We start from the raw sequence: 16684 nt of genomic DNA on the forward strand, positions 1-16684 counted from the left end.
AACTTGACCAACAATAATGACTTTGACATGCATAACATATAACGTCAAGCCGAACGAGCACCAAGCGCGACGGGCATATAGTGATTAAATAGGCTCGACACTTTTGGTATATTGTAGCATGCCTAAATTTGGACCCCCGCATCAACCGTTTTTTCAACCGAAAAATATAATATCGAAAGATATATCAACCACCTTGGGATATCCTTCCTTCCACATGCAACTTCGCTCATCCCAAGTTCAGTCATACATCGCCTTAGCATACGCCAGACACACAAATAACCTCATCATGTCATCAACACCCCTTCGATCGCTGGCCGCCTCAGCCTCCCGAATACCAGCACTGAAACGAGCTTCCATCCCCTCCTCCTCGCGCTACGCCTCTTCCTCTTCATCGAAAACCAAAACTCCATCCTCCAAACCATCCCAGACCTCCCCTCTACCCAAAGACGACTGGACCCTCCCCCACATCCACGTTGGCCCTACCCATGCCTCACGTTATTCCCAACACTACCATAACTCCCTCGCATCCGATCTGATGTACATGACCTATTCTCACCGACTGGCGCAAAAACCACCCAAACCCGAACCCATCCAACCGCCTCAAACGGCCTATGAGGCCAACAGACCCCGTCCACCCATTATGCGAGGTAATAGAGCACTCCGAACCAAGACTACTTCCATCGATGTAGATAACGTCCCAAAGTTGGAATCAGTAATAATTCACACGATGGTCAAAGAGGCTATAGCCAATAAATCAACCCTCCTATCTGCTATTATGGCTCTTCGTGCTATCTCGGGTGAAACTCCCAACGGAGGTGGAAAGAAGGGATCATCAGGTGTAGAAGTCATCGTAGCTAAGAAATCTGCTGCTGCGTGGAAATTACGAGCGGGAATGCCAGTGTCTGTTAAGGTGGAGTTGAAGGGAGATGCGATGTACGACTTCATCCAATCTCTTGTGGACTTCGTCTTACCCCGATTAAGAGATTTCCCCGGTATACCCCTCCCTCCTTCATCTACTCCCAAGAATTCACCGGCGAGTCTGACGGGTATCGTTTCCTTCGGATTCAACCCTACGACCATGTCGTTCTTCCCTCAGATCGAAAGTAATACGGACGCTTATCCTAGATTACACGGGTTCCATGTGTATTTCAAGACTAGTCTGAGGGGGGAGAACGCACACGAACATGCTAGGACGCTTGTTAGTGGGTTCAGGATACCGTTCCATAGGAGGTAGTGTGTAGGTATGGTAGGTTATAAGGGTTAGTGTAGGGCAGGAAAAGGAAAGGATTGTTCGGATGGGAAGGGAGAATTGTCTCGTTGGGATGGATGGCCTTATGCCGTGGGGAGGAGATCATTCAGCGGTATCTAAGTAGATCAGTCTACGCTGCTGGGGAAGTGCAGATATGGTTTGCATTTTTGTATATGCAAGTATACGACTGCCGACCAGGCTAAAATGCATAGACCAAAACCATCAAATAATCATACAATTTACTTATATTAGTAACATAACACTCAACCTCCCCTTTTTTCCAATAACTTCCTTTACTTGAACGCTTTCGCTTCAATGAGGATCAAACTATAACCCAATGGCTTTTCTTCCCAACTTCAACCTCCCAAACGGTCTTACCGTCCTTCTGCACCTCCTTCGCCCCATTGACCTTCCGTTCATCTCCAGCAGGCAAGATAACGTATACCCTATCCCCCCAAAGAGTCTTGAACTCATTCTGTTCAAACGTGACCTTAACATCCACCGACTCCTTATCACCCCTATACGTAACTTTGACAACTGTCTTCTTGGGTTTCGCAGAAATCCCATCATCCTCGGTCCACTTCCCTTCATATTCCCTCTTAGAGTTAGTCGAAGGGAAAATCTTGATTCCTCTCCAATCGTCCAATCCTACTACCCCACCCTCACTTTCAAGCAGGGTATCAACCCCATCAATGGTCGTTCTTCCTGGACCCTTCAGTTCAGTCACTGTCGCATACTCCTTCCCTACTGGAATGACACTTCCTTCTCGTGCGAATAACCCAAAGTGTTCGAGGGGAGTGGCGATGATTGCCTTCGTACCGGCGAGATACTGTCGGAAGGGCGCATGAAGATCGAAATACACTGAATTGTCCTCAGGGGACGATTTGGGGAAGTAGACTTCTCGAGTTAATTGGCCTTCGAACAGTGCTGGACAGACAAGGATGTTTCCTATACCCAGCCATGCGTCGAAACCTTCTAGGATCTCTTGAGTGTACAAGTTGGGATCTGATGCGAAGGGACCGTAGCCTAGCCAGGCTGTTGCGGGGAGGGCTTCCTCGTGGGAGAGCCACATCAGGTTGTTACTGCGTTTCCTATCAGCGATTTTCTGTTATAAGAAGAGAAGTGGTAACCTACAAAAATGGGATGTGCTCGTATCTCCATTTTATGGCATTTCGAATGATAGGTAACATCTCGGGATACTAACAAACCAGATCAGCATCATCATCGAGAGATGGGGCAGAGCCAACTCACCATCCAAGGCGTATTAGTCGCAGCTGCACCACTCGGGTCGTTCTTATTCGGCTTGAAACTATGTATACAGAACCTAGAATGGGTCACACCAAGCTGGACCCATCTAACGAACATCTCAGGAGTGGGCAAGGGACCAGCGAATCCTCCAATATCCGACCCGTAGGATTGCATCAACGACATCCCAGCATTGATCTGGATAGCCTGTGATCCTCTCAGACAATGCCATGAAGTGAGATTATCGCCCGACCAGGTCGAATTGGCATATTTGAATGTCCCCACGTTACCTGATCGAGTTAATACGTAGGTCCTTCTTTCCGGATTGGCCTTTTCGAGTTCGGTGTGGGAGACGTAGTTCATTAGTTCGGTGTTGATCATTCGACCTAGGAGCCCGACACTGCCTTTGCCCTCGATAGGCGAGGAGATGTCATGTGGGAATGAGGAGGCGGAGATGAAATCGTCGTCGTGTAGGTAGAACTCGTTATTATCGCTGAAAAAAAAAAACAAGAAAGCAAGTCAGCTTTTGCTAAAAACAAGCGAAGGGGAATTGAGATGGAATGGACGGAGTACACTCACTCCCACATTCCATCACACCCCGCTTCGATCAGACTCCTCACTCCCTCGGCCCACCACTTCCGTCCCTCCTCACTGGTCATATCTACCCAACTTCCCTTCTCGTTATCTCCGACACCGGCTGACCAGATTCGAGTCACGACAGGTTCGTCAATCGCTGGATCTCTGAAAAGGGCATCTCCGGAATGGAGGCGTTTGTAGTGTGGGTGAGTCTGGAGGGCGTCTATGTCGTGTCGAAATGTCAGCATTGCTCCAATCCTCTACTCGGAGTGGAACAATAGCGGAGATGAAAGGGATAACTCACATGGCTTGATATTGGGCACAACTTTTATACCGTTCTTGTGGAAATGAGCTACCATCGCTTTGAAATCGGGATATCGTTTCTTGTTCATAGTGAAGACATATCGATTACCTGTTTTTTCATCTGCTGTGTATCCTGATGAAAGCTATAACATATTCCATCAGCTCAATCCGCTAAGCCAGAGAAGCGCATACTCACGTGCATGGCTGAACATGGTATATCATGCTTCTTACATAGATCAGGCCATGTGGAAAGCAATTCCTGAGCGATGGGATGATCACTTTCACCAAGACCCATTCCAGATGCTACGTCATAATTCATCTTAGCAATCTCCCTTCCCATCAGATCAGAACAAGAGAGATAAGAAATGTGAAGCTGACACTTACCCAGATATCCTAACCAATCTCTTCCTACCAACCTCGGCTTCCCCACCAACTCCGCAAAAGTCCTCACAACCTGTTGTACCCCCTTTCCAACCAACACATATTCCTCCAATCCCCCATAATCCTGAGTGTACGTCTTAAATTGTCCCCACGGATCATCATGCAGACTCTGTATATCCCACAACCCCCCACTGTTCGTAGGATGGTATATAGCGTATGTCGATTGCACCTCCTTACCCTCCCTGGCCTTGGGAGTGGAGATGAGATAAGGGGTATGTTTGTACAGCGGATCAGTGTTGTACGCATCGTAATTCGCTGAATCCGAGCCGTGCATTGTGAAACTTCGACCCGACAGATCTATTGGTGCTGCCTTCTCACCTAATCCCAAATGAAGGTTATCCGCCTCGATCCACCAATGTCGCATTACTCCCTTTTCTGTCAACGCGTAGGATCTATTGGGCAGATCACCCAACACTCTCTGTTTTTCTTTGCTGATATACTCGTAGGAGGCAAGGTTGATATGTTCTCTCCATGATATCTCCAATACCCTCTTTCTGTCCGACCCATCGAGTTCCGCTGCTCCAGGGGTAGAGGGGAAATCGAAGGTTGCCGTGCATTTATCGTCATCCAGCGAAGTAAGCTTGAACTCCAGTGGTTTATCGGGTAATACGATATTATCGTGAGGTGGTCTAGGTCGATCAGGACCGGTTAGGAGAACTCGGTATACATTGGGCAAAGGGAATGATAAGGTATAGACGTAGTTCTTGTATCGCCCTTTATCGTTTGTACGAAGTTCGAAGGAGGTGAGGGACGAGCCCGCTTTGGGAGGGGAGGGGAGGGTGAAACCGTATAGCTCTCTTTCTACGATTGGCATGGTGATGGTGTGTGCTTAAATCACTGCAGAAGAAGTGAAGGCGAGATTGGTTCTTATATATGAGCGCAATGGTCACTTGGTGTCTGTTTTGTCGACACCGGATCATGCTCCGAGTCGGATTGCGTACAAACGTTGGTGGGGGATCATCTGATCTGCTGTTATTGTTGCTGGAGATCTCCTCAAGCTACGGTCCGACAGGCACCGGTGAGATCGGCACCGGTATACTGGTCAATTTGATCCCGTTCAGTGCGGTGGGTCCGATCATCGGACTGCCAATTCAAGGTATGCATGCATGGGATTGACTACGTTGCAAGTCCAATTCCAGAGTGGTTGAAGCTCGTTCACCCCTTTAACAGTAGTGTTACCTGGTGGGAGGGGAAAGCGAGAGTTGCAGAGTCACATCTCTCCTTCATGTTATGGTCTTATAGTTTGAAAGACCATAAATTTCCATCTTACGACAGTCGACAGTGTCACAAGCAGCACCTCGGTTTGTGCTTCTATGTATCCTGGTAGACTAGCATGGTCAGACTGTATGTAATGAATGAGCTTCCTTGCCCATGCACCTCTGTTCCTGCTGCCGTCTTTGCTGGTGCGAGCTGCTCTGAGCAATGCTCGTTGTGTTGGTTGCCTCGCACTGACGCGTAACGCGTGATGATCGCGTGTACATTATGCCTCCACCTGAAATCATCGAAAGTTGACTGGACTTTGAGTACCCGGTACCGTCATCATGATCATGATCACCGTTGTTTACAAAAACTAACGTCGCTTTATCTTCATGTTAGCAGCTGATGCATACAAGGCAGGACAGCAACATGACACCCAAGGACCAGAATGGGAAGGCTCAGTAGGTCCCTCTTCACGTTGTATCTGCCAGCCCTTACTTCGTACTGATGCTCCTCGCCTAGACCCTCCCTCCACTCGTTCTTCAAGCGCAAGACCCCTCCCCTATCTTCACCAACCGAGAATGTAGAGACCAACCAGGATGATCCCATCATCGATCTCACGGGCTCGCCTCCTTCCAAGAAGCCCAAGACCTTACCCAGTCCAAGACAACCTCCCACAAAAAGCTCGTTGACCCAGCCCACATCAAGCTACTTCAACAAACCCGCTCGCAAATCCTCTGCCAGCTCGACTCCCCAGCCTATAACAACCTCTACCTCTACCTCAGCCACACTCGAATCTTACCGACTACCCAAAACCGGTATCCCTTCCCTATCTCAATCTGGCAGAGCATTTGACGTGTATAGCGTAACAACCGGAGCTGGACCAAGCACCATCACCCGCTCAGCCGAGCAACAACGTCGTCATGAATTATGGGAGGAACGTCTCTCGTCCAATGGAGGAATCATTCGACGAAGAAGATCATTAGCATTGGACGAAGCTGCTGCTGCTGAGCTGAGACGTGGTATGGGTATCGAGACACCCAATGTGGACTCCGGGACGAATACGCCCACTATGGAGGAACCTGATGAAGTGGATTTGGAAGATGAGAGTAGAAGAAGAGCTGCCGAAGGGGTGGGAAGTAAGTTGGCGGCCAAGTACGCTTCGAAGGTTCCCGACGGGGCCAAGTCGGCTAGAGGGAAGGGGAAGAAGAAGGAGGAAGTTGGACCGAGTGGTCAGACGTACACGCCATTGGAGAAGCAATTTATGGAGGTCAAAGAGAGGAATCGAGATGTCTTGTTACTCATGGAAGGTGAGCTCATTTCTGCTCATGAGAGGAACCAGCTGTAGCTGACATACTTTGCCAGTCGGATACAAGTACAAGTGAGTGCACATATAACATGACGAGAAGCAGGTGCTGATACGCCTGCAGATTTCACGGAGAAGATGCGAAGACTGCTGCAAAGGAGTTGGGGATTGTAGCGTGAGTTGACCATGAAGTGGTGGGTTCTTACTGACTTGTCCATGTAGCTTTCCAAGCAGGAACTTCTATGTCGCCTCTATTCCCGTGCACCGGTTGCATATCCACGTGAAGAAGTATGTGCCTTTTCCCCTCACAAATTCCGATGTTCGCTAAAGAATTCTGAAGACTCATATCTCTAGGATATAAAGTAGGAGTGATCAGTCAAACTGAGACTGCCGCTTTGAAAAAGGCAGGAGATAATAGAAATGCGCCTTTCACTCGAGAGTTGACCCATCTTTTCACCTCTGCGACGTGAGTTCAATCCTTCTTCTGGTCGTAGACAAAGCTGAACCCCCACTTTTAGATATGTCGAAGATCCCTCGCTCCCTTCTTCATCCACATTGCTTGATGATCCTGTCATGCCTGGATCTGCTCCACCTCCTCCCAATGCCTTAGTCGCTATAGTAGAACAAGGCATGGGCGGTATGTCGTACGATGAAAGAGTCAGAATAGCGATAGTCAGTGTGGTACCTGGAACAGGAGAAGTGGTGTGGGACGAGTTTGACGGTAAGTTGCATTGTACACTGTTCTCTGAAGTTCCATGAGCTGATCAACGGTACAACGTGTAGACTCGCAAGTACGAAGCGAACTTGAAACTCGTTTAACGCACCTGCAACCTGCCGAGCTTCTTCTACCGAAAGACAAGTTGAGTAAAGCGACGGAAAAGGTGTTAAATCACTATGCGGGTGGAACAAGGTATGCCATTTGCTCCGGTGTCAGACATGATATCAATTGATGGCTGACTAAATATGCGATAGTGGATCGGGAAACACCGTCCGGACCGAGAGGATAGAACAGATCTTGTTGTATGATCAAGCTTTCGACTATCTTACGCAATTCTACAGCGGGAAGAAACAAGCCAAAAATGAGGCTCGTTCGAAAAAGAAGGCCAATGAACAGATTGATCTGACAATGAGCGATGATGAAGAGATCCAGGAAATAAATGAGGACCCATCAAATGGCCGTTCTCAAAATGGAGACGTGCAGCATGGCGCGGATGGGAACGATCTCGCTGCTGGAGTCGATTGTAGGTCGCCACGATGATAGCGAATATCGCTGACGATTGCTCTATAGCTTCTGAAGCTGTTCTTGCCCTTGTCGATTTCCCTAAGCAAGTGGTCGTGGCACTTAGTATTGCTGTGCAGTATATGAAGAGTAAGCTCGTTATCTATATTCAAGCATTTCAAGCACGTAAGCTGATTTTGAGCCGCAGCTTTCGGCCTGCAAGATGCTTTCAAACATCGATCGTCTTTTGCTAAAGTGAGCATTCAGCAACTCATCCGTTCTGACTCTCAAGCTGACTTATCTATCAGTTCATCAATCGTGCCCATATGTTGCTTTCCAGCAATACTCTGGTCAATTTGTACGTATTTTGCATTTATAATACAGTCGTCTTGCTAATGGCCATGCAGGGAGATATATCGTAATCAAGATGACGGCAGTATATATGGAAGTTTGTTATGGCGTAAGTGATTTTGCATGTATGTGACCGATGCCTATCGCTGATGGCATCATTCTCAGTGCTTGATCAGTATGTACCCGGCATCATCAGTTTGGTCCAGATGAGTTGTGGCTGATCTTTCAAAAGCTGCAAAACACGCATGGGTCGTCGATTATTGCGAGAATGGATTGGAAGACCGTTGCTTGATATTGCGTAGGTGACATGACTCTTTTGTTCGGCATGACACTGATACTGGGTGACTTCGCAGCGCCCTGAGAGCTCGAACCGACGCCATCGAGGAGATCATGGAGACCAACACCTACTACATGGAGAAGCTCAGAAGTCTGCTCGTCAATATGCCGGATCTAGTCAAAGGTCTCACAAGGATCCAGTATGGAAAGGTGAGCTCCTTCGAGCTGATGGGATGATTTTAAGCTTATGACAATGATAGGCTACACCCACAGAACTAGCGACAATCCTCGTCGCTCTCGTCCGAATCGGATCAGAATTCAAAGCCACCACAGAGCCCATATTCAGGTCCACGCTTCTGAACACCATATTGCATACTCTACCGACTATACAGCAAACTGCTAAAACCTTCTTGGAATCGGTCAACCTCAAAGCTGCAAGGGAGAATGAAGAAGCGAATTTATGGAATGATCCGGACAAGTACCCCGAAATCCAAGACGCAAAGGACGTGAGTGCGAGAGAAGCTTACCAATTGACGCTTTGTCTGACGAGCAACTCGCAGTGTATAAGCATATGTGAGAGTGAACTCGATCAACATCTCAAGGAATTTCGAAGGACCCTAATGCGTCCCACCTTGAATTTTGTGACTGTCGCTGGTATCGAGGTGAGTTGTGTGGGGGCTTACCATTGAGCAGCACAGAGCTGACCCTGAACCCAGTTTCTTCTGGAAGTGCCAGTGCGAGATGCTAAATCCGTACCTCCCAAATGGATCAAGATCAGCGCGTAAGTGGACTCGAAAAAGTCATGTGTGACGAATTTAGCTGATGTCGGTGATAGAACCAAGTCTGTCAATCGATATCATACTCCTGAGGTTCTAAGGATGTGAGTCTCACCTGTGCCTATGACCTTGGTCCTCGAGCTGACACCTTCCATCTCGATAGCAACAAAGAACGAGAACAGCACAAGGAAACCCTCAATGCAGTCTCCAAACAAGCGTTCAAATCATTCCAATTGGATATATCAGATCATGACGAGCTAGTCGTCGTGTCGAAGCAAATTGCCGTTATCGACTGTCTGATGTCCCTGGCTCAAGTTGCTGCAGCTTCGGGTTATTGTAAACCGACCTTCGTCAAGGAGCCGGAACTACGAATAAGAGCTGGAAGACATCCCATGGTAAGTTGTCATCAACGATCATATTGTTTTCAAATGCTGACGTAAGATGAAACAGGTCGAAATGCTCAGAGACGAAGCTTATGTACCGTTTGATATTGATTTTTCGGAACGGGATGGCACTTCGAAGGTCATTACTGGGCCTAATATGGCGGGTGAGTACTCAATCCAATTCTCTGACTGGCAATACGTCTCAAGCTGACATTCCGGTAAAGGTAAAAGTTCTTGTGTTAGAGCGGTGGTAAGTGTCCATTTGCGCTGAGATACGTGAGGTCAATCGCTCAGGCTGGGATTCGCTAGGCTTTGATCGTCTGTATGGCTCAGATCGGTTCCTTTGTCCCTGCGACGTCTGTCACTCTGGGAGTGCATGACGCTGTGCAAACGTAAGCCATCTTTCTCCAGTCTTGGCTACTCCGAGCTGACATGAGGTCATATATAGGCGAATGGGAGGTAAGCGAATATGATCAATACTGATGTAATTATGGATCGTCTCTGACTGTGTCTCATAGCTTCCGACGATATCGGAAGAGGTAAATCGACGTTTATGGTGGAATTATCCGAAACAAGCGATATACTGAGGACTATCACACCTAGAACATTGGTTATTCTGGATGAGTAAGCTGGCAATCATTTATTTTTAGATCATTACGCAGCTGATCAGCCGATCTCCATAGACTTGGTAGAGGAACAAGGTAAGCTGTCTCTCTTATTTTACAGTATATCCAGCTGACCCGTGTGGTATAGTACCTACGATGGTGTGGCTATTGCGTATGCCACGTTGGCTCATGTTGCCGGAACGGGATGTAACACTTTGTTCGTCACGCACTATCCTATGGTTGCTGAACAGCTGGCCAGAGAGGTATGTCTGAATCGGCTTTTCGAGGAGTCGTCTAGGACCGCTGATGTGCGTGATGGATCTCAGAAACCCAATCAAATCAGTAATTGGCACATGGCATTCGACGAGATCAAACTTCCAGGTTCGTAGTATCATGTCCGACATTCACCCCCGTATCTCACATAGCTAATGATCAATGTGAGATAGACGGAAGCGCCGAGATCACCTTTCTCTACAAGCTTACTCGCGGTCTCGCCGAGGCGTCTTTCGGAGTATGGTGCGCTCGTTTGGCCGGTCTACCTAAATCATTATTGGATACTGCCCAACTGCGAGCTGATTACCTCAAGCATGAGACTAAGTTGAGGTTGCTGAGTTCTCTTGCGAAACGGACTGGGAGGATGTTCAACGACCTAAAAAAGGGGGAGGTAAGGGGGACGGAAGAGGTGATGAGGAATGTTAGAATGTTGGATAGGGGTTTGGGGATGATTGAGAATCGTTAGATATAACGGAGAGTTGCTTGCGTTGAGAATTTAAGTGTTCTTGTGTATTTATCTCATATACCTTGCATTTGTATATTCTGCTATCTGGTTACTTGCTCTGCATCAGTCTCATATGCAATACATCATATATGGTTGATACCAATGTAACCGCGGTTAAGAACATGTCCGCAGAATGATGTAGAGGATATTCTGACCCAGACGCTGTTGCAATGATATATATACATCTCGATACATATACTAATACTCAACCTAATCATACCCTCTCCCAGACCTCTTCTTCCCCTCCTTCCTCTTAAAATGCTTCTTGCCATTGCCATCACCCAAATCCCTAGGATTAGAACCCATCATAGGCATCCCATCAGGTCCCAACATCCTCTGATGGGGGTACTGCTGAGACCTCGCGTAACTCTGTCCAGTCCCAGGTTCAGGTACATCCAATTTCTGATTCCTCCCTTTGACTACTAGACGAGGTTGAGCTCCCGCCTCGTTGAAATACACATTATCTAGTGCCTGGGCTTTCTCCCTTCCTGTTCGCATAGGCGCACTAGCTGCATTGGCCTTGATTTGCCGAGTCGTCAATTGTCTTTCCCTTTCTCTCCCTGCCTCTTCCTCTGCCATCTGGTCGGGTAGGGGCGGACCTGATGATCCGGCAGGTGCGACGTAGGTGTCGGCATTTTTCGATACGTGAGTTACGGGGGCTCGTTTCCTCCCGTTCTCATATGCTTCTTCCAGTTTCGCGATAGTCAGATCTCGAGAGGATCTCATGAATTCATCGGCGTCCATACCGGGTGGTGGATGGGCGTAGAGCAATTTGGCATTGACGTAGTCTTTTAGAACCACTCGAGCTGCTCTGGAGGTATCGGGCATACCGAATGATGATCTCGTCATACCTCTTGCAACTGTAGTAACAGGTCAAGTCAGCTCATTCTTCCACAACACAAGCCGAAAACACAACCGGTGTGAATTTGAATCAATCGCACTCACTAGCATAAGTAGACAAGAACTCTTCCCAACCCACTTGACCCGTCCCACCATCTTCTACACCTCTGACATCAATCCTGATACCATACGTCCCCTCAATGATCTCTCGTGGTATCCTCCTACAGATCAGATCGGCCGGAGCAGAGTACTCTCTCATCTGATCGATCGGCAATACACCGTCCACAACCATATCTGCCTGAGTGTTCGCGAATTGAGGGAAGACCAAACCTGGACAATCACACAGGGTCACCGTATCGGACAGAACGAGAGTTTGGAAATGTTTCGTTTTACCCGGTGTGGCCGATACAGATACTTTCTTGGCTCCTAGCAACGCGTTGATAGTCGATGATTTACCGACGTTGGGGTATCCGACAAGACCTACCATGAGTTTGGTAGGTTCGGGGTTTTGGGGTGTAGCGAATTCTACGAAGTTGTCTCTTGTCAGCTAGCTCGGTTTGGGTAACGATCAGCTGACTCACCTTTGATATCCGGAGCTGAATTCATGAACAGATCTTCCAGCTCGGTCACAGACAACACTCTAGTTCTGATATCCTCCTCTTCGCCTTCAGGGGGTCCACCATACTTCGCAGCGACATCACGAGCTACCTCTTCCAGAGGCACTTTCTCCCCTTGAGCTAGCTTCTCCTCTGCCTCACCCTCGGGCGTCAAATCGTCATTCTCATCTTCACCCTCTGTTGACCATCCTTCTTCATATTCGCCATCAAGTTTAGTCTGCTCCACCTTCTCAGCCAATTCAGTATCTACCTGGTCTTCTTCGTCTTCTGCTTCGTCCTCGGAGTGGGGTTCAACCTCTTCTCCAGACACGTGCCCATCATCTTCTTGATCATCTTCATCGTCACCTTCTTGTTGTTCAGGAGGATACTCCCCAGCTTGTCTCTGTCTCTGCCTTTCGGCCTGCTCCTGCAATGCAGCGGCGTTGGCAGCCGAGAAGAAAGCGTATGATATATTGTTCTTCTCAAAGTACTCTGCCCATTGACATCTAGCCAGGTGGATTCATCAGCTACACAAACCCCAATTTGTGAGGTACAGAAGCTCACCTTTGATCATAAGTCAATAAATCCGCTTTATTAATCAACAACAGACTCTTCCTCTTCCCTTTCCCAGGTACCGTGATCTCCTCATCGGTCTCATCACTCCCTATCTCTTGTACGTATTCTTCCAGATCTGCACATCTGAAACCTAAAGGATTTCTAGCATCGACAATCTGCACTACCAAGTGTGATCTCTCTAGGACTCTCCACAGTTGTCGCCATAGTTGGATATTCCTCTCAAAGGGGGTCATAAGCAACGACGAGCTTTCTGCTAGCCTAACGGAATTGAATAGATGATCAGCTATTACATTTTGCGATTGATCGTTGGGGACAGACTTACTGAGCTAAATCCCTTCTCCAATCTACAAACGAGTCTCTCTCTTGTTTCTCCAATTCCAGTCTAGTCATCTTCCTCGTCCAGTGTGGTCTGAGATAAAACCATCAGCTATGATATATCAACATCGACGAGTATAAGGAAGCTGACCTTCGGGGCACTTTCAAACTATGTGCCAGATCCCTCTTCTTCTTCACCACCTCCTTCTCCTCCTGTGCAGAAAGTAAGAACGGATTTGTCGTGGGTGCAGGCATATTTGGACCACTTATTATTCGCATCTTCGATCGTTCTGCAATCGTACAAATCGAACGGTCAGCTGCATACCTCAAACTATCGAGGACACTGATTGGGAAGCTAACCGGTGGTGAAATCATGATCTGCCAAAGCGGCATTGGCCAAGAAATTATCTAAATCCCTCTCATGAGTGATTGATTGAAGTGGGTTGGACTCGTCTAATGTGTACTACAACCCCAGAAGATGTAAATCAGCTGAGCATATAAGTATGTACTAGATCAATGCAGCTATCAGCTAGTCACGGGGAAGAGACTCACCAGCTGCGACTCCTTCGGGGCAACTGCTTCCTTCGCCTTTCGATTGATCAAGGCTTTACCCAGACCTGAACCTTGGGCTTTCGTTCGAGGTGGCTAGAGACATAACATTATATGAGCTCTACTTGTAAGCGATCTCTGACACAACTAAGCTCACCATCTTGGCTTTGATGACCCTGTGTGATAGACCGATGGTAAGCTATATGCTTGTAATTGTATTCACTTTAGATAGATGAATGATGATCAATCTTGGTTCAAAAGTTCGAATCCAAAAAGTGGAGAGCAGAAAAATAAAACGAGCGGCGACCTCCACCACGAACTTTCTGACCGTTCATCATCAACCGGGAGCTTTGAGAAATGCATTCTGATCGCAGAAAAACAAAAAATCAAGGTCTTACTGGGATTCGAACCCAGGTTACTTGGAACCGTCTGGCTCAAGGGGAGGAGATTTCGAACGAAGCTGTTCAAAACCAAGTGTCCTAACCACTAGACGATAAAACCTTAACGAAATTGCATTTTCGCTAAAATATATAGGTTATATAAAAATCAACGGGAGAAACAGAGCACGGACATGCGCGTTTAACCGAAACCCAATCCGTATCTATCGCATCGCTTGGACGTCGGCCGGAAGTCGGGTACAAGGTGAAGAGTGGAGTCAACCAATGAGATTCAAATACCTTATCTGTATCCTCCTCGCACTCCTCCTTTCATTCCCTGATCGCAAGGTCGATAATCACTGTTCTCTCATTCTGACTGGATAGAAGGCTCATTCGGACTCGTTCGGTCGAACAGCTCGAGGGAGAACATCCAATCAGATAAATGAGATCCAAATCTAACCGAAAAAATGGATATTAGCCTCTTAGCTAATGATTCGGTGAATGTCGTTCCGGAGGATGACATGGTTGGAAAGTTCATTTGGAGTACGGTAGAGAGAAAAAAAGTGTTTATATAGAGCAGCATTGTCGATATCATTCCCCTTCTTTCTTTTCTCTTGTTATACTCAAAAAGATTGATCGTGCTTGACTATAGAGATTATAGAACCTAGACTTGATACATACTCAAACACAAAAGCAAATAACAAGAACAAACACAAAATGTCCAACTTGCCCGTCGAACCTGAATTCCAACAAGTGAGTCACCTCGACTAAACCAACTTGTGTGCTTGTTCTTCTTCACGTCTGTGCGATCGTTACTAACCTTTCGGGGTGCTTTCAGGCTGTTTCTGAGATCACTCAAACTCTTGAACCTGTGAGTTGACTCGTCTTTTTGCGTACATATCTGCGTCTCCATAGTGCCATTGGCTGATTTCGAATACCTTGATCATTCAGTTCCTTGCCAAAAACCCAGAATACAGAAGAGCCCTCGAAGTGGTACAAATCCCAGAGAGAGTTATCCAGTTCAGAGTCACCTGGGAGAAAGATGATGGTACTCTCGCTGTAAATAGGGGTTTCCGATGTCAAGTGAGTGATATACATCCCGTTTCTCGTGCCCTGTGAAGCTTTCAGCGCTAGAGCTAACATCTTCATCGCGCATCAGTTCAACTCTGCTCTTGGTCCTTACAAGGGTGGTCTCCGATTGCACCCTACCGTCAACCTCTCCATCCTTAAGTTGTGAGTGACCTCATCATTTCCCGACATTTTGTTCACCCTCCTGCGCGTGCTGATATACTATATCCTCTTTTGCAGCCTCGGTTTCGAGCAAATCTTCAAGAATGCTCTTACAGGTCTTATGATGGGTGGTGGTAAAGGTGGTTCAGACTTTGACCCCAAGGGTAAATCAGACAACGAGATCCGACGATTCGTGAGTTGTTCTGTTATTTCTTTCCCTTCAATTGCTCGCTCCCTGCCTATGACCGTTTGCTAATCTATGGAATCGCTGTAGTGTTACGCCTTCATGCAAGAGCTCTCGCGACACATCGGTGCCGACCTCGATGTCCCAGCCGGTGATATCGGTACTGGTGGAAGGGAGATTGGTTTCATGTTCGGTGCCTACAAGAAGTACAGAAATGAGTTCGCAGGTATCTTGACTGGTAAAGGTGCCAACTGGGGTGGATCCAACATCCGACCCGAAGCTACCGGGTGAGTCTGTGTTCTTATCTCTTGGTTCCCACCACCACAGTTCCAAGATAAGGATCACACCCTTTCGGCCGAAATGTCAACCCCGTCCTGGTGCTGATACTAATCTTTCGTTCTCCATAGGTACGGTGTCGTATACTACGTTACTGAGATGTTGAAGGACCTCGACAACACCGACTGGAAGGGCAAGAAGGTGCTCATCTCCGGTGCGGGTAACGTCGCGCAATACGCCGCCTTGAAGGTCCTCGAGTTAGGTGGAAAGGTCTTATCCCTCTCCGACTCCACCGGATCGTTGATCGCCACCACCGACGAAGGGTTCCAAGCTAAGGATATCACCCGAATCGCCGAAATCAAACTCGAGCGAAAATCATTGACCGCCTTCGTTGAGGAATCTTCAAACGCCTCGGGAGACAGATTCAAGTGGTACCTCGGTGAACGACCTTGGAAATTGGTCGAGAAGGCTGATATCGCCTTGCCCTCCGCTTCTCAAAATGAGTTGAACGGTGAAGAAGCCAAGGCTCTCCAGAAAGCCGGTGTACGATACGTCGCCGAGGGTTCCAACATGGGTTGTACCCTCGATGCTATCGAGGTGTTTGAGAACTCCAGAAAGTCTATCAAGTCTCTGACCAACACTGAGGGTGTCGTCTTCTACGCTCCTGGTAAAGCCGCCAATGCTGGTGGTGTAGCCGTGTCTGGTTTGGAGATGGCCCAGAACTCTCAAAGAGTGAGTGTAGTGTCCGTCTCTCATATACCCATAGACGTATCCCAATAACGAGTACGAACGGTCGCTAACCATTCTCTCATCATGAACAGCTCAAGTGGACCCCAGAGGAAGTCGATGCCAAGCTCAAGGACATCATGAAGACATGCTACAAAACCTGTTGGGATACCGGAAAGGAGTTCTCAGAGGGAAGTGCCCTCCCATCTTTGGTTGCCGGAGCCAACATTGCCGGTTTCATCAAGGTTGCCAACGCCATGAGGGACCAAGGTGACTGGTGGTAATCCACTCTTCCCCAAGGGAAAGCCAA

At 47.7% G+C, this 16684-nt stretch overlaps 5 protein-coding genes across 5 annotated transcripts; 3 read left to right on the top strand and 2 right to left on the bottom strand.

Moving 5' to 3' along the window:
* Positions 1-286: 286 nt before the first annotated feature.
* On the top strand, positions 287-1234 carry I302_102087 (mitochondrial 54S ribosomal protein uL5m; the record flags this gene model as incomplete). The annotated part of the gene is made up of 1 exon (XM_019187466.1): positions 287-1234. One exon carries the CDS (start codon positions 287-289, stop codon positions 1232-1234), a length of 948 nt encoding a protein of 315 aa, XP_019050344.1.
* Positions 1235-1571: 337 nt separating this feature from the next.
* I302_102088 (uncharacterized protein) lies at positions 1572-4628 on the bottom strand (the record flags this gene model as incomplete). The annotated part of the gene is made up of 7 exons (XM_065869414.1): positions 1572-2340; positions 2384-2448; positions 2501-2987; positions 3074-3293; positions 3375-3516; positions 3570-3676; positions 3758-4628. 7 exons carry the CDS (start codon positions 4626-4628, stop codon positions 1572-1574), a joined length of 2661 nt encoding a protein of 886 aa, XP_065725486.1.
* An 812-nt stretch (positions 4629-5440) lies between these two features.
* I302_102089 (uncharacterized protein) lies at positions 5441-10666 on the top strand (the record flags this gene model as incomplete). The annotated part of the gene is made up of 30 exons (XM_065869415.1): positions 5441-5472; positions 5534-6321; positions 6377-6392; positions 6442-6492; positions 6540-6605; positions 6658-6783; positions 6836-7038; positions 7101-7227; positions 7290-7558; positions 7606-7686; positions 7745-7791; positions 7845-7894; positions 7944-7996; positions 8053-8062; positions 8120-8185; positions 8241-8373; positions 8424-8669; positions 8724-8825; positions 8880-8944; positions 8999-9043; positions 9103-9334; positions 9390-9486; positions 9547-9572; positions 9632-9714; positions 9771-9781; positions 9841-9946; positions 10006-10023; positions 10076-10190; positions 10254-10308; positions 10374-10666. 30 exons carry the CDS (start codon positions 5441-5443, stop codon positions 10664-10666), a joined length of 3612 nt encoding a protein of 1203 aa, XP_065725487.1.
* Positions 10667-10915: 249 nt separating this feature from the next.
* I302_102090 (uncharacterized protein) lies at positions 10916-13741 on the bottom strand (the record flags this gene model as incomplete). The annotated part of the gene is made up of 9 exons (XM_019187469.1): positions 10916-11565; positions 11651-12070; positions 12127-12647; positions 12706-12975; positions 13040-13126; positions 13184-13322; positions 13393-13495; positions 13585-13677; positions 13739-13741. The coding sequence occupies 9 exons, from the start codon at positions 13739-13741 to the stop codon at positions 10916-10918; spliced, it is 2286 nt and encodes a 761-aa protein (XP_019050347.1).
* A 934-nt stretch (positions 13742-14675) lies between these two features.
* Positions 14676-16658, top strand: I302_102091 (uncharacterized protein; the record flags this gene model as incomplete). Its single annotated transcript, XM_019187470.1, has 8 exons — positions 14676-14711; positions 14797-14829; positions 14910-15041; positions 15118-15191; positions 15267-15381; positions 15463-15659; positions 15780-16380; positions 16470-16658. The coding sequence occupies 8 exons, from the start codon at positions 14676-14678 to the stop codon at positions 16656-16658; spliced, it is 1377 nt and encodes a 458-aa protein (XP_019050348.1).
* Between the last annotated feature and the right edge of the window lie 26 nt (positions 16659-16684).

Source organism: Kwoniella bestiolae, chromosome 1, assembly GCF_000512585.2.
Source record: "Kwoniella bestiolae CBS 10118 chromosome 1, complete sequence".
In the NCBI taxonomy this organism is placed as follows: domain Eukaryota; kingdom Fungi; phylum Basidiomycota; class Tremellomycetes; order Tremellales; family Cryptococcaceae; genus Kwoniella; species Kwoniella bestiolae.